At 44.1% G+C, this 23,121-nt stretch overlaps 7 protein-coding genes across 7 annotated transcripts; 5 read left to right on the top strand and 2 right to left on the bottom strand.

Annotated features, from left to right (window-relative positions):
- Positions 1-6,441: 6,441 nt before the first annotated feature.
- CCM_09091 (FAD monooxygenase) lies at positions 6,442-8,573 on the top strand (the record flags this gene model as incomplete). Its single annotated transcript, XM_006674225.1, has 3 exons — positions 6,442-7,538; positions 7,590-7,630; positions 7,681-8,573. The coding sequence occupies 3 exons, from the start codon at positions 6,442-6,444 to the stop codon at positions 8,571-8,573; spliced, it is 2,031 nt and encodes a 676-aa protein (XP_006674288.1).
- A 1,154-nt stretch (positions 8,574-9,727) lies between these two features.
- CCM_09090 (FAD binding domain protein) lies at positions 9,728-11,396 on the top strand (the record flags this gene model as incomplete). Its single annotated transcript, XM_006674224.1, has 2 exons — positions 9,728-10,197; positions 10,247-11,396. The coding sequence occupies 2 exons, from the start codon at positions 9,728-9,730 to the stop codon at positions 11,394-11,396; spliced, it is 1,620 nt and encodes a 539-aa protein (XP_006674287.1).
- An 839-nt stretch (positions 11,397-12,235) lies between these two features.
- CCM_09089 (Lipase, class 2) lies at positions 12,236-13,108 on the top strand (the record flags this gene model as incomplete). Its single annotated transcript, XM_006674223.1, has 1 exon — positions 12,236-13,108. One exon carries the CDS (start codon positions 12,236-12,238, stop codon positions 13,106-13,108), a length of 873 nt encoding a protein of 290 aa, XP_006674286.1.
- Positions 13,109-13,611: 503 nt separating this feature from the next.
- CCM_09088 (RmlC-like jelly roll fold domain containing protein) lies at positions 13,612-14,780 on the top strand (the record flags this gene model as incomplete). The annotated part of the gene is made up of 2 exons (XM_006674222.1): positions 13,612-14,430; positions 14,487-14,780. The coding sequence occupies 2 exons, from the start codon at positions 13,612-13,614 to the stop codon at positions 14,778-14,780; spliced, it is 1,113 nt and encodes a 370-aa protein (XP_006674285.1).
- Positions 14,781-15,061: 281 nt separating this feature from the next.
- CCM_09087 (amino acid permease, putative) lies at positions 15,062-17,152 on the bottom strand (the record flags this gene model as incomplete). Its single annotated transcript, XM_006674221.1, has 4 exons — positions 15,062-15,476; positions 15,518-16,423; positions 16,482-16,982; positions 17,052-17,152. The coding sequence occupies 4 exons, from the start codon at positions 17,150-17,152 to the stop codon at positions 15,062-15,064; spliced, it is 1,923 nt and encodes a 640-aa protein (XP_006674284.1).
- A 1,314-nt stretch (positions 17,153-18,466) lies between these two features.
- Positions 18,467-19,288, top strand: CCM_09086 (ThiJ/PfpI family protein; the record flags this gene model as incomplete). Its single annotated transcript, XM_006674220.1, has 3 exons — positions 18,467-18,482; positions 18,535-18,656; positions 18,707-19,288. The coding sequence occupies 3 exons, from the start codon at positions 18,467-18,469 to the stop codon at positions 19,286-19,288; spliced, it is 720 nt and encodes a 239-aa protein (XP_006674283.1).
- A 431-nt stretch (positions 19,289-19,719) lies between these two features.
- On the bottom strand, positions 19,720-22,233 carry CCM_09085 (sulfatase domain protein; the record flags this gene model as incomplete). The annotated part of the gene is made up of 1 exon (XM_006674219.1): positions 19,720-22,233. The coding sequence occupies one exon, from the start codon at positions 22,231-22,233 to the stop codon at positions 19,720-19,722; it is 2,514 nt and encodes an 837-aa protein (XP_006674282.1).
- Between the last annotated feature and the right edge of the window lie 888 nt (positions 22,234-23,121).

Below are 23,121 nucleotides of genomic sequence, written 5' to 3'. Positions count from 1 at the left end.
ATAGGCTAATTATAACTAGTTAAGAACTACTTCTAAATTAGTTTATAATTTATTATAAAGAAGATTTATACTAAGTATTTTAATTATACCTAAATATCTTAAAAGAGTTAATATATTATAATAGTATAAAGCCTATATTTTATTATCTTTACCTTTAAATAGAATATAATTAATAACTTATATAAGCTTAAGTAATAGTATAGGTTACTTAAGCTTAAAGATTATTTATATAGTATTAAAATACTATATTATAATAAATACTTTAATATTATATAGTTACTAATTATTTATTAAATAGTTAAAAACTAATTCTAAATTAGTTAAAATAAATAAAGTTAAATAAAATAAATACCTTTTTAAAGCCTTAAATAAGCTTATATAGGTATTACCCTAAATATAGAACTAGTTATAATTTAATTTAATATTATTTATTATTTATAGAATATTATTCTATAAGTACTTTAAGATATTTATAAAGGTAAAGTTAAGGCTTATAGTAATAATAGGATTTACTTTATACTCTACCTAGTATTATATTAAAGAGATCCTTAAAAAAATTAATTAGTAACTAGTTCCTAAGTAGTTTAAGACTTATTTATATTAAAAAGTATAAAGGATTATATAATACTTATTTTAAGATAAAGTATTTAAAATTAATATTATTTAATTATATATTAAATAGCCTTTTTTAAAATATTATTTAACTCTAGCTATAAAATAATATTAATAAAGTTAAATTATATAAGTAAAGTATTATTCCTAAGGCTAATACTTTAAGTTAAGTTTAAAGAGGGTATAAGCTAATCCTATAATATAATAAGTTTAAAACTAATTCTAAACTAATTAAGAATATACCTTAATAATAAGTAGTTTCTATATTATAAATAAGACTATAAAGACCTTTATTATAAATACTTTATTATTTTATTAAGGTATAAAAATATTATTTAAATAATATAAATACTTTAAAGTATATATATTTATAAGTAAGGATATTATTCTTATTAAAGAAGATATAAAGTAGTAGTATAATTATAATATAGTTAGTAAAATAGTAAATATAATAGATTAATTTAGAATTAGTTTTAAATAGGTTTACTTTAATTATAAGTTTTTAAATAAAATACCTAGATTAGTTAGTAGTTATTATTACTAACTAGTTATTTATAATTAGTATCTACCTTAATAGCTATATAATAGCCTTAAAAGATATTCTCTAATTAGTTATAATAAAAGTATATAATAATATAATAATTATTTAAATACTCTAGGTATTAAATATACTAAAAGGAGTAGAACTAGTTAATAACTAGTTTATAATTAGTTAAAGGATATTATTAATATAAATAATATACCTATTACTTAGTATTTATCTTTTAATAATAAAGTATAATTAAGGTAATAAAATTCTATTTAGATAGAAATTATAAAGCTTAAGACTTCTTAATAATTATAAATAGTTTTATATTATAATATAATAGAACTAAGTAAATTAATAAAGGTATTATAGCCTAATAAGTATATATTATTTAAATATACTTATTAGAAAATAATAAAACTAAAGGAAGTAATTAGTAATTAGTTCTAAATTAGTTCTAGACTTAATAAAAAGAAAATAATACCTAAAGATATTATAGTATTCTTAAAAGTTATAGCTAGATATTAGAATTATATTATAATATCTAAAAATAGTTTTAATAAAGGAATTAGTATATAAGAATATAATCTATATAATATTAAAATAATTATATTTACCTAGGCTAATTATAAGATAAAGAATATAAAAACTACTTTATATAAAAGATAAAATAGTATACTATTACTTATTAAGTAGTTCTAAACTAATTTATAATTAATTAAAATATAAATAATTAAAGACTATATTTATTATAATATTAATAATAAATTATATTTAAATAAATAAAATAGTATTACTTTTACTTTTTAATAGAATCTCTATAGAGAATTATAGAAATCTTATTTTAATATAATTAATAGTTTAAGTTATAATATATATAAAAATAAGACTTTTTAGGTAATTATTAGAAATTTAAGTAAAAGAAATACTTATAAGTATTTAATTATATAAATAACTAAGAACTAATTAATAATTAATTTAAAGTAATAATATACTAAAATACCTAGATAGGAAGTTATCTATATTATAATATATATATTAAATTAAATAGATTATATTATATTCCTTAATTAAATACTATAATAATAGAATAGGTAAAACTAGAGTATTAAGAAGTAAAAAAGATATATCTAATTAATTTAGAACTAGTTCTAAATAGGTTAGGACTTTATTTACCTTATAATATCTTAATATACCTACTTAATTATAAAGGTACTTTATTATTACTTCTTTACTAAGTCTTTAAATAACTTAAGTAATATAGAGTAATATAAATATTCTATTTAATTATATAATAAATAGACTTTACCCCCTATATACTTAAAAATATATTATATATAAAGACTAAATAAATAGGAAAATATTAACTTAAGTAGTTATTTATAGTAAAGGTAGTATTAAACCTAGGAATTAGTTAGTAAGTAATTAAGAACTAATTACTCCCTTTATTATATATATCTTTCTAAGGGGTTTAAAACTACTATATAAATAAGCTATAAATAATATAAGTAGTTCTAAATTACCTAAAGGCTAGGTATTTAGGTAATAATAAAGTTAAAATAACTTAGTAAATAGATAATATACCTTTTAGTAATCTAGAAGTATTAGTAATTAATTTATAACTAATATTCCTAGTAAGAGTATATAAGGTATAAATAGTATCTTTTATTATAAAAAGAAAATAAATAAGAAGTAGTTTAGAAAGTATTTATTACTTATTAGAAAAACTCTAAAAATTAGTTAGAAATATATTATAAATAAATTATAAGAACTTTTAAAATTACTTTAAGGTTTATAACTAAGTAAGAATATACTACCTTAAAAAAATAGAGAATTCTAAATACTTATTAATCTTAATATAGATAAAATAAAATAAAATAAAAAATAAAATAAAAAAGTAGATTAAAGTCTATTCTAATAAATTCTAAATTAATTTAAAATTACTTTTTAATACTATTTATATTTAATAAGTATATAGTTAATAACTAATATATAGATAGTTAAAAACTAATATATAAATAGTATATATAGTAAAGAAAATCTTATAAAATTAGAAAATAAACTAATTTTATAAAGAAAAGAGGAGGATTCTATTAAATATAAAGAGAAGAAAGCTTATAGTACTTTAGTATCTTACTTCTTCTATATTCTATTCTCTTAATACTTAAATTTAATAATAAAGTCTTTTTTAATATATTTAGAACTAATTTAAAACTAATTCCTAATAACTTCTATATAGTATTAACTTTCTAATATATTAATTAGTTAAAAATCCTACTTTAGTAAATAAGTTACTATTTTAATAAATAGCTAGCCTTTAGTAATATATTTATAGGCTAGTTACTTACTAGTTTTCTTAGTTTTAGTTAAGAATTTATTAACCCTAGTAGGTTAATATATTCTAGGTATTTTAGTTAGTTTATAACTTAGTTACTCTTAATACTATAGGTATTAGTATTTCTTATACTTTTATTAGCTAAAAAAAATTTCTTAGTAAGGTAATTATATATATAAATAATTTCTAATTAGTTCTAAATTACTATATAACTAGTTTAGAATTAATTCCTTTAACTTATATAATAATAATTTAATAGTCTATTTCCTACTAAATAATTAATTATAAATTAATTTATAATAAATTCTAATACTTTTAAAGCCTACTTTAATAGTAGGAAGTAGCTATTAATAAGCTATTTCCTACTACTATAATAGAATAAGGTAAGTAATTCTTAATTAATTATAAAATAGTTTTAAAATATATTCTAAACTAATTATAAATAAATTATAAAGTAACTATATAATCCTTACCCTAGGTAAGGTTTATTATTACTAGTATAAAGATAATAACTTATACCTTATAGTAAGTAATTAAGAATTAATTTAATATTTATAATTAATTTATAATTAATTAGAATATACTATTTTTAAACTATTCTAACCTTTACTACTACTATATAGAGGTATATAAGATATAGGTAAAGAAGTAGTACCCTAATACTAATAATTTAGCTAAAAAGACTAAATTAGTTAGTAAGTATTTCCTAATTAATTTTTAACTAGTTATATTAATCCTAATTAATTCTTAACTATATTCCTAATTAATTAAAAATTAGTTATAATAATCCTAATTAATTCTTAACTATATTCTAAATTAATTAAGAATTAGTTATACTAATCCTAATTAATTCCTATTATATTCTAAATTAATTAAGAATTACTTATACTAATCTAAATTAATTAAGAATTACTTATATTAATCCTAATTAATTCCTACTATATTCTAAATTAATTAAGAATTACTCCTACTAATCCTAATTAATTCCTACTATATTCCTAATTAATTAAGAATTATTCTTACTAATCCTAATTAATTCTTATTATATTCTTAATTAATTAAGAATTACTTATACTAATCTTAATTAGTTTAAAATTACTTACTAACCTATTTAGCTTTTTTTTAATTAATTATTAATAAGTCCTTACTACTTAATACCCTATATAAAGCTAAGGTAGCTAACCTTAGCTTTATTTCTTTACTTTAAATACTAGTATTTACCCTAGTAAGTAATTAATAATTACTTTATAATTTAGAATTAATTTTTAATTAATTATAATAGGCTAATAATAATTAGGAGGAGAAAAAGAAGCCTTTAAAAAATAAGATATATAAGAAACTAATTTTAAATTAATTAATAACTTAATATTAACTAATTCTATAAGCTAAAGATATAATAGTATTAAAGTAAGAATAATATAAGGTATATAGGAAAATAATTAGGAATTAATTAATAACTAAATACTAACTAATTCTATAGCCTAACTCCTTTACTAGTAAGGATACTTTTAAGACTTCTAGTAATAATAATAGTAATAATAACTAGGTATATAGTAAAATAATTAAGAATTAATTAATAACTAAATACTAACTAATTCTATAGAATATTAATAATAATAATAGTAAGTAGTATAAGGTATATAGGAAAATAATTATAAATTAATTAATAACTAAATACTAACTAATTCTTTAGAGTAATAATAATAATAATAATAATAATAATAATAATAATAATAATAATAATAATAATAATAATAATAATAATAATATAAATAAACTAATTCTTAATTAATTTCTAAAATAATTACTAATTAATTTACTAATAAACTATTAACCTAACTCTATTTATTATAACTACTTACTATAATAAGATAAACCCTTTAGTATATAACTAATTCTAAACTAATTCCTAATTACCTATTAATTTATTTAATAGGCCTTTACTACTTCCTACCCCCCCCCCTTTTACTATAAAGTAAGAGTAATATATTAGAATATTAATCCCTTTTTAACTAATTTATAATTAATTTCCTATCCTACTTTAACTAGATAAGAACCTAAGTTAGGTATATATATATTAAAATACTAGGCTTTTATTAATAACTAGCCTATACCCTAGTTACTATAAGATTAACTATAATATAAATTAATTCTTTATTTATTTCTAATTAATTACTAATTAATTATAACTTATTTTAGCTAATAGTATTATCTTTATTACTATATTTAGGCTATTTATAATAATAATATTATAGCTATTTAAGAATTAGTTATAAACTAATTCTTAATTAATTAAAATATAATTAGTTAAGAATTAATTCCTATTTAATATAAAGAATTAATTTAAAAGTAGTTTATAAATAAAAAAGGTATTAATTAAATAAAATAAATAAATTAAGAATAAATTCCCTTTTAAATTTTATAAAATAATTTCTAATATAGTATAATTAATTATAAAGTAATTCTTACTATAATATAATTAATTATAAAGTAATTCCTACTAAGTATAATTAATTATAAATTAATTTCTAGTATAATATACCTATATAATTAATTATATAGTAATTCCTATTATAGTATAATTAATTATAAACTAGTTACTTTAATATAAATATAGAATATTATTATACTAAGATATATAGTATATATATTAAGAATTAGTAGGGCTACCTTACCTAAGGGTTGCTACCCTTAGCTGAACTTACTGAGGTACCCTCAGGTGAGGTGTATCCACGTAGCTATCACGCCGCTTTATAAGCTCTGACTGATCGTATAGTCACCAATTGCCACAGACTCGCCTTTCTAAGTCCTGACTGATGGTTACCAAGGGGATCGATGCCGGTCGCCGGAGTCACATTGCCGACCGTACGACTCCAGATATATAACTAATCATATACGTGCCCAGCGCAACTCTATTACCCCGCATCCTTCTTCAGCTTCAAGCTACTTCCAGAGAAACGCGACCTTCATGACCTTTATTAAAGAAAGCCACGTTGATGTTCTCATCATCGGTGCCGGCCCGGCCGGTCTGATGATGGCTGCTTGGATGGCCAAGTGCGGCATCAACAGTCGCATCATCGACAAGCGCAACACCAAGGTCTTCAATGGGCAGGCTGACGGCCTCCAGTGCCGTACGCTAGAGATCATGGACTCGCTCGGCTTCGGTCACCGCGCATGGCGTGAGTCCAACCACATGCTCGAGGTCTGCATGTGGAACCCGGACGAGGCGGGCATTCTACGACGCAGTGACCGCATGGCTGACACGACGCCCGGTCTGAGCCGGTTCCAGCAGGCGGTGCTGCATCAAGGGCGCATTGAGCGCTTCTTTTTGGATGCAATAGAAGAGTGCAGCGATATCCGGGTTGAACGTGGTGTTCTCCCGACCAGTCTAACGATTGACGAGGTAGCTGTCGAGGACCAGGCAGCATATCCGGTTGCGGTGGAATTACGGCATCTGACAGAAGAAGAAGCTACTCCCAAACAAAGTGCTTCGGCAAGGAATGGTGAATGCATTCGGGACGGTTTATTCAGGAGTAACTTGGCCAGAGATGACACGGACGACCTCCTCGCCGCGGGCAAGTTGAACGAAAAAGCCAACACGGAAGAAATTGTACACGCAAAGTATGTCCTGGGCGCCGACGGCGCACACTCTTGGACACGACAGCAGATTGGTTTGACGCTGGAAGGCGAATCGACAGACTACATCTGGGGCGTGCTTGACATCGTTCCCATTACCGACTTTCCCGATATTCGCATGCGTTGCGCCATTCACTCTGCCAACTCGGGCAGCGTTATGATCATCCCACGCGAGAATAAGCTGGTGCGCGTATACGTGCAGCTCACTACGACGGCCAAAGTGGGTGACGAGGCAGGCAGTCGCGCGGATCGCTCCAAAATAAACCCCGACGCCATCATCGCCGAGGCGCAGAAGATTATGGCGCCGTACAAGATTTCGTACCGAACGTTGGACTGGTGGACGGCGTATCAGATTGGCCAGCGGGTCGGCACACAGTTCTCGGTTCATGACCGAGTCTTCCTAGCTGGCGATGCTGTTCACACTCACAGGTAGGTTGACCATGTATTCTGCGTATAGCTAAATAGACTAACGAGGGGTAGCCCAAAAGCTGGTCAGGGAATGAATGTGAGCATGCAGGATAGTAAGTACGCTATTTACTTCCCAAGCGACACCAGTCTAACGCCGCCGCAGCATTCAATCTTGGATGGAAAATTGCGAGTGTGGTCAAGGGGCTGGCCAGTCGATCTATTCTGAAAACATATCAGTCCGAACGAAGAAAGGTGGCGCAAGATCTGATTGCATTCGACCACAAGTTTTCGCGTCTTTTCTCTGGCCGTCCCTCCTTAGGCGACACAGATACAGAGGGTGTAAAAATGGCGGATTTCAAGGACGCTTTTACAAAAGGTAATTTGTTCGTGAGCGGAACCAATGTCGACTACGGGGCTAGCACTATTGTTGCTAAAGTTGGCGATGGGTCGGTCGAGGGAGACGGTACAGATATCGTTGCGGGTGGTGACAAGAATAGACCGACTTCAAATCAGGACTTGGCGCCTGGACTTCCGATCGGCATGCGCATCCCAAGCGTCAAGGTTCTCCGACAAGCCGACGCTCGCCCGTGGCACCTTCAGGAGCTGCTTCCCAGCAACGGTCGCTGGCGCGTGCTCGTCTTCCCGGGCAACGTCCAGGACAAGGAGCAAGCCGCTCAGCTCGCCTCGGTCGCTAGCAACTTTGACGCGAGTGACTCCTTTGTGGCGCGCTTCACGCCTACAGGCGGCCCTGTCGACACCGTGTTTGACATTCTTCTGGTGCACAAGGCGCCGCGCACCGTCGTCACCATTTTCGACTTTCCTTCTGTTTTCAGGCGATTTTCCGAGACCGAAGGGTACGACTATGACAAAATCTATGTCGATGACGTCTCCTACCACGAGGGGCATGGCAATCTCTATAAGAGATTTGGCATTTCGGAGAAGGGTTGTATCGTGATCGTGCGCCCAGATCAACACGTGTCGTATGTTGGGCCGCTGGGGGAGCCGGCCGCCGTGACACAGTTCTTCTCAAACTTTATGGTGCCGCAGATTGAATAGCCCTTGACTACTGAAATTGAAAACACCGTTGCCAGAAGGGTTTTAGACACATATCAACATCAATCGGGATCCTTCTGAGCGAGAAGGCAACTGCCACTGCTCTTCGCAAGGATTCAGGATGATGGAGAAACTGTGAGGTGCAAACCTCATCCGTGAAATCTGGGTACAAGACCCCTAGCCCACCGACGAACTATGGGATTCCCTCCCTGGTGGTACAGGCATCTAAATGCGCCAACTCTAACTTGCGAGCGGTAAAACAGCGAGTTCAATGCTCACATTTGTACGGGATAGCAAGAGCAATATTCATGCCACTCAGCCCGCAACAAAGTCGATCATCGCACACACTTGTTCACAACTGAACAAGCGCAGATTATCGTCGGGCGCATCATCTGCCGCTTTGAGGTTGGGTTCAACAAATTCGATAACGTGCTCCCAACTGAGAGCTCACAGACCACTGGGAGACTTTGGAGGAAATCGACAACCTGTTTGCAAAGTCGGAGTTGGTAGGTCGCGAAAGACGCCCCCAAGACCACTAGTCCATGGCGGCTCTATTGATGAGGAAACGCCAGAACTGGATCATGTCGCATAGACGAGTCGCCCTTTAAGAGCGGAACAGCACTGCATGAGGATCTCGCAGGTGGAAATAAATAGCGCTTTGTGGACCAATTAATAGCACTTTTTATGTGCTAATCATTGGGTATCTTCCCTTGATATTTTACCTTTGGTTACGCGAGCGCCTGTGTCGAGGTGTCGAGCCGTCTGCATAGCGGACGAGTATCGACACAACGACAACGGCAACTTAGAATAAACTATAAGACACGTCGTATTTATATTTAAATTTTATAGAAACTGTTAATGACAACCTCTGTCAATTTTCTCATTCGCGAGGAACATCAACTTGGTAATGCGTGCGTCCGAAGAGTACCCGGATGGCCAGCGGCCATCCGGGTATCCTTCAAAGGTGTAACAATTGGGAACACATAGAGAATAAAGGCAACTTCGAACTGCCAGTATAGCCATCAGGGTTCTAAGACACCTATATTATATAAGAACGGTAGTTGCGCCAACAGTAGTCAGCCCTGCTGCAAGTGTGGAAAAACTGTGAGCCATTGCTCAACTCTACAGCCACCCAAGGCCGCACTTAACACTGCGAAATGACTGGTCAGGATATTTACGACGTCGTCGTCGTCGGTGGTGGCGTCTGCGGCCTCGCCATGGCCGCTCGTCTGCGTGAGCAGACACCATCAGCCCTCTTCACCGACGAGGAGCATCGCCGTTTCCGATGGATTGGAAAGCACGGCAGCAAAGTCTCGGTCAAACAGACGAAGAGCGGCAAGATCAAGACCCGCCGACCGAGAGAAGGGCCTGGTTACAACATGATGGTCCTGGATGCTACTGCGGACAAGTGGCTGGCGCGCTGGCACTACCTTTTCCACACCTATGAGATTTCGCATCTTCGAAGCCCGATGCTATGGCACGCCGATCCTTTTGATCGGGATTCTCTACTTGCCTATGCATACGAAAACGGGCGTGAGAGTGAACTGGTCGAGATCCGAAATTGCGTCGGCAAGGAAGTCAGCAAGCATGGGCATAAGAAAGCAGCCGGTCGCCACTGCGGCGGCAAGTATGTGACAACCCTCCTAATCTGCTAACAAAACGCTAATGCCAAACAGGCAAGCCGCTAGAGTGGCGATTAACGTACGAGAAAAGAACGACTACTTCACGCCGTCAAGAGGAGTGTTCAAAGACCATTGTGCTTCAGTAACGGAACGCTACGAGCTCGAAACCGGTGTATTACAACAAGAGACTCTTCGGAATCTGGACTTTGGATTTGTGGACGCCTTGCCCGATGAGCCAGGGCAGCTCTTTACCATAGAAACGGACAAGGGGCTTCACTACGCACGAACTGTCGTCATGGCGGTAGGTGCCGCCAACGTTCCCAAGGTGCCATCTATTCCATCCATGCCCAACGCGACCAATGGTCAATATCCGCAGGTCTGCCATAGTCTGCAAGTAAAGGAGTTCCCGGATCCCTATCTTAAGCGCCGAATTCATGCTAAGCAGCAGACAAACGTCGTTGTGGTCGGCGGTGGTCTGACGTCTGCCCAACTTAGCGACCTCGCCATCCGCCGCGGCGTCACCAAGGTCTGGCACTTGATGCGGGGGCCATGCCGGGTGAAGCTGTTTGACCTGAGTCTCGAGTGGATGGGAAAGTACAAGAATACCGAGCAGGCCCGCTTCTGGCTTGCCGACTCTGACGAGGAGCGACTGGACATGATCAAGACGGCGCGCGGTGGCGGCAGCCTTACGCCGACCTATCACAAGATCCTGAAGAAGCACATTGCCGCCGGCAAGGTCCATCTCAGTACCAGAACCAGCATTGTCGATGCTCGTTTTGAACAGCAGCGCGAGGGCAAGGAGGGCGGCCAGTGGCACATCACAACGGAACCCCCCACCGACCTTCCGCCGATGGATTTCATGTACTTTGCGACCGGAATTCAGACAGACTTTACGTCGCTGCCATACATGCAGACAATTCTGCAGAAATACCCTGTCCAGGGCTTTGGGGGATTTCCGTGCCTCAATGACGACTTGATGTGGAACGAGGATGTGCCACTCTTCATGGTGGGAAGGCTGGCCGCATTGCGGCTCGGCCCTGGAGCGGCGAATATTGGTGGCGCCATGATTGGCGCGGAGCGAGTCTCGTGGGCGATTGAGGATAAACTGCGCCGATCGCGCCCAGAGGCGGAGAGCGACAGCCCTACCATGGAGGAGTACCTCAAGGGCCACACCAACATGTACAGCACCCTGGCGTGTGAGTAGTCATAGTTTGAAGAATGATGTTTCTGGTCAGGGGATTGTATTTGCCCGTCTGTTCTTTCGACAAAGGCATGAAATGTATATGCAGTGTGGTATTGATTGAGCATTCCAACAACAAGTTCTGGATGGTCCCTGGGAGTCGTCATTTCGCCGACCTGAGAGTCGACGTCGTATTCAGCTTCGGTAATTGAAGCTGATGGTCGACATCGCGCATTCGTGGCTTGGCACAAAGGAGATCGCTAAGGGTCATCTTTCGATGCTTTTTTCGCGAAGCGAAGATCCGCCAGCGTTGCCAGGCGATCTGTCTGGCTTCCATGTCCTATTTAATCACGTTGCCTGTTCAAGCTTTTGCTGCAGCATAGTTACCATTGAAGGGCCAGGCTGATAGAATCCAGGGCCTGGGAGGGCCGAGACCACTAAAAAAGTACCCTTGCAGCCTGCTTGACATTGCTAGTAAGCGCATTGCAGAACCGTCGTCACGTAGGAAACCACCAGTTTCCGCCAAGATATTGGGCTCGGCTTGTTCCCCCCGTGATGGCAACTGAACCTTGGATATTTCCTTCAGTACGAGTAAATCGTACCTAGTTGAGAAATAGCTAACTAGTTTGATGGAGAGCCCAAATTTGTGAGTCGATTCACTCGCAACCTTTTACGTTTACGTACTAGTGTTGTGGCGTTGTGGCTGTTCCAGAGGGGCAGAGAAAGCCTTGTCTTTCCAATTGCTTTTTGATTAGTTAGCTGATTCAAGTTGGGCTGACGCTGAATATTTATAATGGTACTGGTTCCCTCGATTCTGTGGACTGTCACCAACCCCTTTTCCCAGATTCTCGCTAGTCATTGCCATGCATCTCAAGGCTGCCATAGCCCTCGCCGCCGGGCTTGCTTCCGTGGTTTCCGCTGGCCCTACGACGCCGGCGGACCTCCAGATGCGCCAGGCCAGGCATAACGACTTTTCGTGCAAGCCCAGCGCCAACCATCCCAACCCCGTGGTGCTGCTTCACGGCTTGGGCGCCACCTACTACGAGGACATTAACCTGATCGAGGCCTTCCTCCAGGCTAGGGGGTTCTGCACCTTTTCCCTGACGTACGGTGCCTATGACGGCTTCCCCTTTGTCGGGGGTCTCAAGCCCATCGACGAGTCGTCGCATGAAATCTCCGACCTGATACTTGACGTGCACGCCAAGACGGGTGCCAGCAAGATCGACATTGTCGGCCACTCCGAGGGCGGCTTCCAGGCGCTGTACGTGCCCAAGTTCCGCGAGGGCGTCGCTGCCGTCGTTGAGCACATTGTCGCCATTGCTCCGCCCACGCATGGCACAAGCTTTGCCAACTTATGGAAGCTCGCGCCGCTTTTCGGCCAGGACGCGCGCAAGGATATTGGCGCCATCTTGGAAAAGGTAGGCTGCGCACCATGCGACGAGATCTCGGTCAACGGACCCAGCATCGCCAAGCTCAACGCCGGCCCGATTGTCCAGCCCGGCAACAAGGTCACCATCATCATCTCCAAATACGACGAGCTCGTCACGCCCCCCACGACGGCTTTCGTCCATGAGGACGGCGTCAACAACATTTACGTCCAGGACTACTGCCCATACGATTTCGTCGGTCATATTGGCGAGGCGTATGACTGTAATGTCTGGAACCTGATTCTCAATTCGCTCGAGAACCAGGTGGGTCGCAAATTCGTCTGTCTTGCTGGTTCACCGGGGAAATAAGGAGCTGGTCCGCGCTCACATGTCACGTATAAATATATAACTCACAATAATAGCATAGGTACTGAATCTAATTCACATCCCACTTCCCCGGTTTTGATGCCAAGAAAGCATATTACCTGATTAGCTCCCTGCAGATGGGTGCTTTAATCCGTCATCTGCCACTGAGGGATGGCCGGCAAGGCGACGGGGAATATTTACATGAATCAGTGGGCAGCTTACTACTCAGTTATACGTTAGCTTCTTGGTGCATTGCTCGTCTTGTCCGTGGTAGCACGGCTCCCTCGGAAAAATCTGCCCATTATGCGTGTGGGATGACCTTGCGCATAGTTATTAGTTGCATTGTTTCTGGGTGCCTGCCCTTTGCAGCAAAGCTTCGCTGACAGGACTTATACGATCCAAGTGTATAAAACCTCTGCAGACGTCCCGTCTCAAAGGGGTCACTCAACCGTTCCTCTCTGTCTTTACTATTCTGTGTCTGTCCAGCTGTCTCTCAAACATCCATCATGAAGTTTTCTGGAGTAGCGTTGGCTGTCCTGGCCGCACTCGTGCCCGGCACGGAGAGCGCCGGCGGCGCCTGTGCTGGCAACAAGACGCTCACCGTCGAGACGGCGCCCGATTTTGTGCGTCCGTATGTACTGCCACGCTTCCACGGCAAGGCCATCATGCTCACCAAGACGCAAACCATTACCTTTTCCATCACCGCCAACTCCTCCGGCGGGGCCTTTTCCCTGGTGCAGCACAACGGCAAGGTGACCACGTGGCTGAATGCGCGTCCCCACGTGCACAAGACGTACCACGAGCACTTTTACTGCTCCCGCGGTCGCGTCGAGCTGTGGACCAAGCGAAACACGACGGCCGGTAACGAGGACGAGGCCCGCGTCGCGAGCTTCGGCGATTATGGCAATGTCCCGCCCGGCACTATCCACACCTTCCAGCTCGTCGACCCTGACTCGCAGCTCACGCACGCCTTTCACCCGGCCGGTTTCGAGAAGCTGTTCGACGACGTCTCGTCCGGACGCTTCTCGTCCGAGGCGCACGCACCGTACGTTCCGGACCCGGTCGATGAGCAGCCGTATGGGCCCATGACGCCCGAGCTGACGGCCCAGCTTGAGCCGCTGGACCTCTTTGCCGTGCCTGATGACGAGTATGTCCCACGTCGCGACTTTGTCAATGGCACGGCAAGCTCCGCGGGCTTGAACTGGCACAATGGTACCAACGAGCTGCCCACGGATCCTACTAAGCCGTACTTTATCGCCAACAACTACGGTCCCAAGTTCCTCAACTCAGATAACGGCTACAAAGTCATTCAGCCTATCTCGACAGTCGACAACTCGCACAACCACAACTTTACCATGGGCACCATTATCATGTCCAAGAGGTGAGCGACGAGACTGAGTCCCGCGTCACACTACCCAACCACCTGGGTATCCAGCTGGACGATGGCCAGCTCATGCTCTCGGTTGAAGGCTACAAGAAGACCTATCTTCTGCAGGGTGATGTTGCCTTTATTCCCGCCGGCACGCCGTTTAGCTATCAGGCGATGGTGCCACTTACCAAGTTCTTGTATCTCAATGCGGGCCCGCATGGTCTCGAGTACGAGCTACTGAAGCGCAGCGTGTCGTGGGGATTCCCGTCGTACCCTGTTGAGGCCGGGTTCAAGGCTGTGCCTTGAAGTTGGGTCGTGGGAAAAAGGAGGCTGCGCCTTAAAAGTTGGGTCATGGACCGAAGGAGGCTGGGCCTTGCAAGTTGGGTCCTAGACAAAAAGGCGAGTCAGAAAGCTGAAAGGAATGCTTCCGTACATATATGCACGCTGCCTTGAAGCACTTTGTAGTTTTATCGGGATAGAAATCAGTTCATAGGCGCCAAGCCTAGTTGGCAAATTGATTTTTAAATGTATGCCATGGATATACAACAAAGTAGGTATGCAACGCCTGCGCTGAATGTATGCACCGTCTAAAACAACCAGTTGAGCACCTTTTTGGTCCTCGATTGCCAGGCAGGTGCCAGATTTTCTTCCTCGGGTTCGTCGTGATACACGTCCGTCTCGAGGTCCATCTCCTCTGCTTTGACAAATTTGGTGCGCTTGTAAAACTTCCAACCCAAGAACATGATCAGCATGACGGGCAGCTCGACGTATAGACTGACAAAGTCGACAGCGTGGAACCCGTCTTTGAATGAGGTCCAACCCTGCACCAGAACCAGAAAGCTGTTCAGAATGACGGAGAACCAAGGCCCCCACGGGTATGTCCAATTCTTAAAAGTCAAGAGATGTGTTTTCCCTTGGGCTGCCAGACCGCTACGGAAACGGATGGAAGCGATGCCGATGGCGATCCAGCTGAGCTGGTTCGAGACACCCACAATGCTGTCCCTGTCAGTCGACGCTCTACAAATAAAGAATTCGTCACTTACTTTTGAAGCCACGCCCAGAGCTGACCGGCTCCGATAAAGCTGGAGGCAAAACACAATCCGGCGATGAAACTGGTGGCGAGGACGGCAACCCACGGGACTTGGCCTCTATTCAATCGCGCAAATACGCGTGGCGCATGGCCCTGCAACGCCAGCGTGTACAACAAGCGAGATCCGGCAAACAAGGCATGGTTTCCGGCCGACAGCACACTGGTCATGACGACGGCATTGATGATGCTGCCCGCCACTTCTGCGCCGGCCATCTGGAAGACGAGGGTAAAGGGCGACGTGCGCGAGTCCTTGTTCTTGAGGCCATCGCTAGTATACGGCACGTTGAGGCCGATGAGGAGGATGGACAGGATGTAGAAGAGCAGGATGCGCCAAAAGACATTCTTGACGACGCGCGGCATGTTGCGGCGCGGGTCCTTGGTCTCGCCCGCGGTAATGGCAATGGACTCTGTGCCACCGTAGGCAAAGCTCGCCGTCACGAAGACGGACGCGAAGCCGCCGATGCCGCCGACAAAGGGCGCGCCGGGGATGTGCCAGTTGGAGCCGCCAATGTACCGGTGCTCCGTGTTGCCGCCGGCGTTGACGGCGATGCCGACAAAGATGAAGGCGATGATGGTGAGGATCTTGAGCAGCGACAGCCAGTACTCGAGCTCGCCGTAGGCGCGCACCGTGATGATGTTGGCGGCGATGAGCACGACCCAGAAGATGAGGCTGAAGGCGACGCCAGGGAAGTTGGTGTGCCAGTAGTCGAGGAGCAGCTGCAGGGCGACGAGGTCGGTGGCCGTGGATACGGCGTCGTTGAACCAGTAGTTCCAGGTGAGGGCGAATCCGAAGGCGTCGTCGACAAAGCGGCTAAGACGTGTGTCAGTGCCGATTTCCCTTTTCTTTGCTTCTTCTATTCTTGGCGTGCCGTTCTTGCCAAGACGGGAGGCGCCGTGGCGCCCATTTGGTCACATACCTTGCAAAGGTGCAGAAACTGCCGGCGACGGGGATAAAGGCCGACATCTCGCCCAGAGACAGCATCGTCACAAAGACAATGGCGCCGACAATGGCGTAGCAGAGGAGCATCGAGGCCGGCCCGCCCGTCGCCAGCGACTTGCCGGTGCCCAGGAACAGCCCGGTGCCAATGGTGCCGCCAATGGCAATCATCTGCACCTGTCGCGCCGACAGGGCGCGCCGTAGGCGGTCCTGCTGGATGTGGCCCTCGGCGACGGAGCCCGCATCGCGAGGACTGAGGCCCTCGACGTCGGCGTCGGGGCTGAACTTGCCGCTGCTGTCCTTTTCGGTCACCGGATCGCCCAGCCCAGTAGTGGTGGAGGTGGCGTTGATGGGCTTCATCGTTTCGCCCGTGTTATATGTACTACGGCGCGGGGACGACGGCGGAGGCGGAGGCGTGGGGGTCAGCGAGGATGGATGCTCGCGTGCGTTAGCCCGGAGAGAAAGAAGACGCTGGCGCAAGCTGGGCGCGAGAGCTGGACGTCGGAGACTCAAGACTCAAGAAGCAGCAAAAGATATAAACAAGTCGAACTAAGGATCAGCACGCGACAGCTGAGAGGAAAGGTAGCGCCCGCTCGTCCAGCTGACGACGAATGACAGGCCCAGTCCGGCCAGGACCGATGCGGAGGGCATGGCCGGGGGGTTAAGCGGAGACGAGTGGACAAGCCAGTGATGGCGTGCTCGCAGAGATTTGCAACAGCAGAGTGCTCTGGCCCAGCAAATAGGGTTTCTGCGCCCATATCCTTTCTTCGTTCTAGAATAATGCCGCCAGTCCTGACTCGAGAGGCTGGACATGTCATTCGCTGCACTTATGGTAACATCAATGCAGTGGAACGCGCCGGCTTATCCTCTGACTTCGAATCCAAGTGCGCAACTACTGGCAATGGCGGTGGCTGACTGCCTAGTACATACATCATACATCTCGTGATAAATCCAAAGGCAACTTGATTCACTGTGCTGTATCAAATGGCCCAAGCTTGCCTCTGAAGTTCCTGAATTTGCCACCCGTGCCTAGCAGCGCGCCGAACCCCAAGCCCGAAATTCCGCCGCAGCGCCGTCAGCGCCGCTCTCCACTGTTACCCGCCCGTCGGTCCATGGCCTTGTAAGTGCAAATAGGACATTTCGGTGGCATATTCGGTCATGATGTGTTTCATCATTTGGGGACTAATTCACTGCTGGGGGCACAGTCTGTCGGTTCCTACAACTCTGTTCATGAATCACTCACTATTGGCCATCGGACCCATCTGCTATGTCATCTTCCAAAGGATAATAACTACAGACTTTTTTTGCACAACCTAGAAAAATGGGATTCCGGTCCAGGATACCGACACATATTCTTTCATGACGATTAATCCATCTTCGAAGAGCCCTTGGCTGACCTGCTGCATACAACACCCAAATGCACAGCAGTCATCGCTAGTAAGCCGCCGTGGTAAGCACAAGAGCTACCAGGAGAAGATTGATCCCATCTCATTAGTGCATCACAAAAGTACTGACGACTAAATGCTAGATCTTTCGGCTACTCGCGTAGCTAATTGTTCGTTTCTATCCGCTCATTCATGGATATAATGAGCAAAAGCGTTGCTTTGATCCGATAAAGAGGCGTGTTGGCTTGCTACCCTACAACCGACTATCCCCCCCAGGGCCATAAGGTTAGACAGTCTAACAAGACTCTTATGTCCCATTGACATGGCGATTCTCAGCGTCGGCTTTCAGACCATGACGATTCTCTGGCCTTTTATCATGACCGTTGGCAGAGAAGCCGGCGTGCAGAAAAAAATGCCGATGTCCGTCCCAAATTAAATCATTATGTGCACTCGGCCTACTCTAACGTGAGTCCCCTCTTGAAAGCGCGCTATCCATCTGCGATTCCGATTTTCCTCCTCTTTCAACCTCCCAGATCAAATTCTAGCAGAATGGCAAAAGTCGTCTTCCTCATGGCAGACTATGCACGACCCTTCTGGTGAGCTGTCTACAGGCAATTCCCTTGCTCGCCCGCTGATCTCCTCGTACAGAGGCGGCCGTGCCCTTTACCGCGTTCAAGGAAGCTGGATTTCGCATTACATTCGCCACCGAAACTGGAAACGTTCCACAATGCGACACCAAGATGCTCGAGGGCATTACCCAAGCTATTCTCGTGCGTCGCCCCCCCCCCCAACAAGACAGCGGTACTTACATCAAACGCAGGGCGCCAAAAGGTCCGTCATCGCGCAGTACAAGACCATGGCCGCGTCCGCCGAGTGGACCTCCCCCGCATCTTGGTCCGACCCCGCCTTCACCCTCTCCGCGTATGACCTCGTCTTCCTCCCCGGCGGGCACGACAAGGGCGTGCGGCAAGTCATCGACGCAGACGCGGTGCACGCCCTCCTCGCCACGTACTTTCCGCAGACCAAGAAGCCGAGCAAAACGGCCGTCGGCGCCGTCTGCCACGGCGTCATGGTCCTGTCCGAAACGAAGTCGAGCGACGGCACATCCGTCCTGCACGGCGTCACGACGACGGCGCTGCCCACCCGCTTCGAGCAGCTCGCCTTCTGGGGTACCCGCCTGTTTCTCGGGGACTACTACAAGACGTACGGCGCGGGTAGCGACAACGTGGAGGAGAGTGTGACCAAGGTGCTGGAGAAGCCACAAGACTTCAAAAAGAGCTTGGCGCCCGCGCCGTTTGTGGTTGAAGACGACAAGTATAATTACATCAGTGCGAGGTTTCCCGGCGACGTCGATTTGCTAGGCGAAAAGCTGGTAGCTCTGGTCAAGAGTAACACGGCTTAGCACCACTCTCTCTCTTTGTCACAACACGGAGAATGGTAGCCATGACGAATAAATTGACACATGGTAATACATGGACACACTTTAATCTACACACTTTACTAAATTGACACATTTTAAATCATGGGCACATTTCAATAAACAGACACTTTTAAACAAATTGACACGGTTTAATAGCCCAATCTATACAAGTATGACAAAACGGGCTCGTCAGAACGGAAATCGCCAAAGTCATGTTCCTGGAATGACAATATTTATAGTTTAACAGTGTTTAAAAAAAGGAGAAAAAGAAGGGAATTAACGTGTACCCAAACCATGCAAATGCAATGCATACCTTTAAACGCCTGGCCAAATTAGAGTACAGATGCTATGATTAACAGAAAAAAAAGGACTTCGCTTGTCGTACGTGTCTTGTGTTTGATCAAGAAGGAATATCAGGACGCGTCGTAGCGCCAGCGCCGAGCATTATCGTCCACCCACCAACGAGAAACAAAAGCTGCTTCTTCAACCCACATGGCAACATCCTCGCCAAAGGCATCTTGCACCTTTTTCAAGAATTCTGGATAGCCAAAATCCACAATCGGCTCATCCTCGTGCTTGTCCTCTTTTGTGTTGGTGAAGCGCCACTCAATGTCCGCGACAATCGGGACGACGACGCGCCAGTCTGGATGGCGAGCATCGCGCACCGAGAGCGTTGCGCGACCCGGGTTCATGACGGTGAATTGCCAGCCTCCCACATCGGCGGGCTCACCATGGCTGCGTAGAGGACGAATCAGCGATTGGCCCTCATAGTTCTTGACCAAGTCCCGCGCAGCCTTGGTGTCGCTGGCACCAAGAGAACCGGTTTCGATCAGAAGATCGAGGATTGTGGGGAGAATCATGTTCGAATTGGCAACGTCATTGACATCAATAGGTGGCAAAGACGGGTGCGAGAGGACAAGTGGAACGTGGAAGTTGCCGATGTTGGGCTGGTAGTAGGGCGTGACGGCGGCGTTTTCAGCAATAGACAGCCCGTGGTCACCAACATAGACAATCAAGGTCTCGTTGGCGGCACCAGTCTCTTCCAGAATGTCAAAAATCTGCCCCAGCCAGCGGTCGACAAAGCCGGCGGCGTTGGTGTACCCCGAAAGGTCTTGCAGGCCGGAATCTTCGCTGAGACTGACGTAGGGCTCACCCTTGGGGAGTGCGAAGGGATGGTGAGAGGTAGACGTGAGGTGAGTGAGGAAGACGCGCTCGTTGTTCTTCTTGGCCGAAGCAAAGGCATCCTTGACGTACTCTGCAATGGCGTTTTCTGGCATGCCGTAGTAGTTGATGTCTTCGATATCGCTCTTGCCAAATTTCGCATTGTCGGAACGCAGGTATTCGGAGTCGATGAAGCGGCCGTCTGGATAGCCCATGACGGGCATGAGCTTGTCCTGCTTGTCAAAAGAGTGGGTGACAGACTGCATGAACATGGAATTCCACTTGTACGACTTGAAACCGTCACTTTTGCGGTCTGACGAATGGTCAATGGCGTTGAAGGCATCAAAGATCTGGGCGAGACAGGGTTGGTAGACGTGACTTTGGTATTCTTGGTTCATGTCGGCTACTAGAGGGGTAATGCCGCAGAGTGTGCCGGGCAGACTCTTGAGGGTGTATGTGCCGGTGGTGTGGCAGTTGTTGGCGTTGATGCCGCCACGGCGACGTCGCTCGTCGTGGTCGAAGCCGTCATCGTAGTCACCAGTGATGTAGTTGGCATTCGGAGTCAAGGTAGCGAGGCGCTGCTGGGCTGCTTCGGGCAGTGTGCCGTTCTCAAACGACTTTTCAAACTTGTTCCAGATGAAGCCGCCCTTTTTGATAGGAAACACATCCTTGCGAGTGCTCTCAAGCTTGATGAGGATAATGTTGCGGATGGAAACGTCCTTAAGAACGCCGTGGAGTGGTTCGAGAAGGGGATCCTTGAGATTAGATATTTTGATGGGGTCGGCCTCGGCGTTGTAGTGTTCCCTGTGATCATGCCAGTCCTCAAACCCGGGCAGCTTGACGTCCTTGGGGAGCCAGGGGAGAGGAACGGGGTGGGTCAGAGCTGTCAGGTTGTCAAAATGGAAATTCTGACCATGGTATGTGAGCAGGTTGGCTAGGTTTGGGGCGGCATGAGCAAAGTCCATGAAGGGAACAAGGGGTAGGGTCCACGACATGAAAGTGACCGAGGTTTGGTCAGGACGGGCGACGTAGGAAACAAGCTGGGCGAGCAGACCGAAGCCAATGCCGAGGTTGAGGGCGATACCAAAGAGAGTACTGCGGCGTCGGGGAGGCTGGGTCATCTTGGGCTCGGAGGAGGGATCGATCTCGTCGTCGGTATAGCGATGCTCGAGGGCGTTTTCGGCGTCGTTTTGGGGCACATTTGTATATTGAGTGGCAGATGAACGGCGACGATTGCCTATGAGGCGCGAGTAAACGAAGGTGAAGGGAAACTTGAGAATATCGAGTGCAATAGTGGCGACGATGTAGCAGATATCTTGCAAGAGCCAGCTTGCGAGGAGGATTGCTGTGAGGGTGACACCAAGGGAGAAGAGGCCGGTGAGGAGGGTACTCCAAGAAGAGGAGTCACCGGCGAGAGCAACATTGCGCCAATGTAGTTCGTTGCCAGCGACGGCGAAGAAGGAGATGTTGATGGAGGCGAGGGCGAGGCAGACGAGGACGAGGATGGAAGAGAGCGTGGTTCCGATGGCGGCGGCCCAGGGACCTTGGGCAAAGAGCATGGCGCGAATTGCCAGGAGCAGTATACTGTCCTGGAAGAAGAAGGATGGGCCCCATTGCACCATGTCGGTCGGGGAGAGCGCTTTGAGATGGGCGTCGATATGTACGGCCTTGGCGGCGACGACGCTGACTACAGCGACTGCGAAGACATAGCGGCGGTTGGCGAACCGAGCGGCTATGGTGCCAAGGAGACGGCGTAAGCGGTCCATGGCGGAAGGTTTTAGAGTCGTCGATAGTAAACGGGATAGTTGTCGACAGGAAACGGGAGACGGTCAGTGGCCGTTTGCAGCCCAGACTGCCGAATGTTTGTGTGCGTGGCCGGGTGGGCGAGCCCGATGCTTGGCGAAGAACAGAGCAAGCAAGCAGCGAAACGAAGACAAGAAGAAGAAAAGAAGGTAGACAGAAGATAGTTAATCTGTAGAGGCGCACGAGAGAAGAAAAAAGAGTGTGAAGCCAGGTGCGCTAGGAGGAGGAGCAGGAGGGGGTGGAGGATGGGGGTCAAGATGAGAAGGGCCAAGACGTTTTTTCTATATTAATGCTCCGCAACAAGGCTGGCAAGAGCAGCCATTCCAGGATTAAACTACCCATGTACCTAGCCGTTGGATTGGCCGGTAGGCCGACGGTACCTTGGCAGATGAGTTAGTTATAGCCCCCGTAAAAAAAATTCGACATGATGCTGCAGGGCATTGAGCACTGGCAACAAAGATACAAAACGGGATCCAACTGAAGGAGGTTTCCTGAAGCAATTCGTGCCTTCATACGGAGTAATGCGCTGAGTCTACGAATTACAGCCGCAATTTATTTGCTGGAACAGTTGAAGTAGTATATTAGACTTCGTACTCCAAGTTTGGCAGGGTCCGTCCCATGTTGGGCGACTAGCATGTCCAGTGTCGCGTGATGGTCAGGGCGGGACCGCGCACAAAGGGGTTCTTGTTGGTGGCTGCCAGTCTGGAGCCATGGAGCCCGAGCCCGAGCCCCGACCTATTAGCAAGGTGCAGGGGCCACGGCTGTAATACAAAGGGCATCACGGTTCTCGTTCTCATGACAGCAGTGTAAGCATAAAGAAATCTGCAACCTGTCTTATTAGAGCAAAACAA

Source organism: Cordyceps militaris (assembly GCF_000225605.1).
Source record: "Cordyceps militaris CM01 unplaced genomic scaffold CCM_S00007, whole genome shotgun sequence".
NCBI classification, from domain to species: Eukaryota; Fungi; Ascomycota; class Sordariomycetes; order Hypocreales; family Cordycipitaceae; genus Cordyceps; species Cordyceps militaris.
The sequence above is the reverse complement of the archived record's forward strand: the minus strand, read 5'-3'. Positions and strand labels throughout refer to the sequence as shown.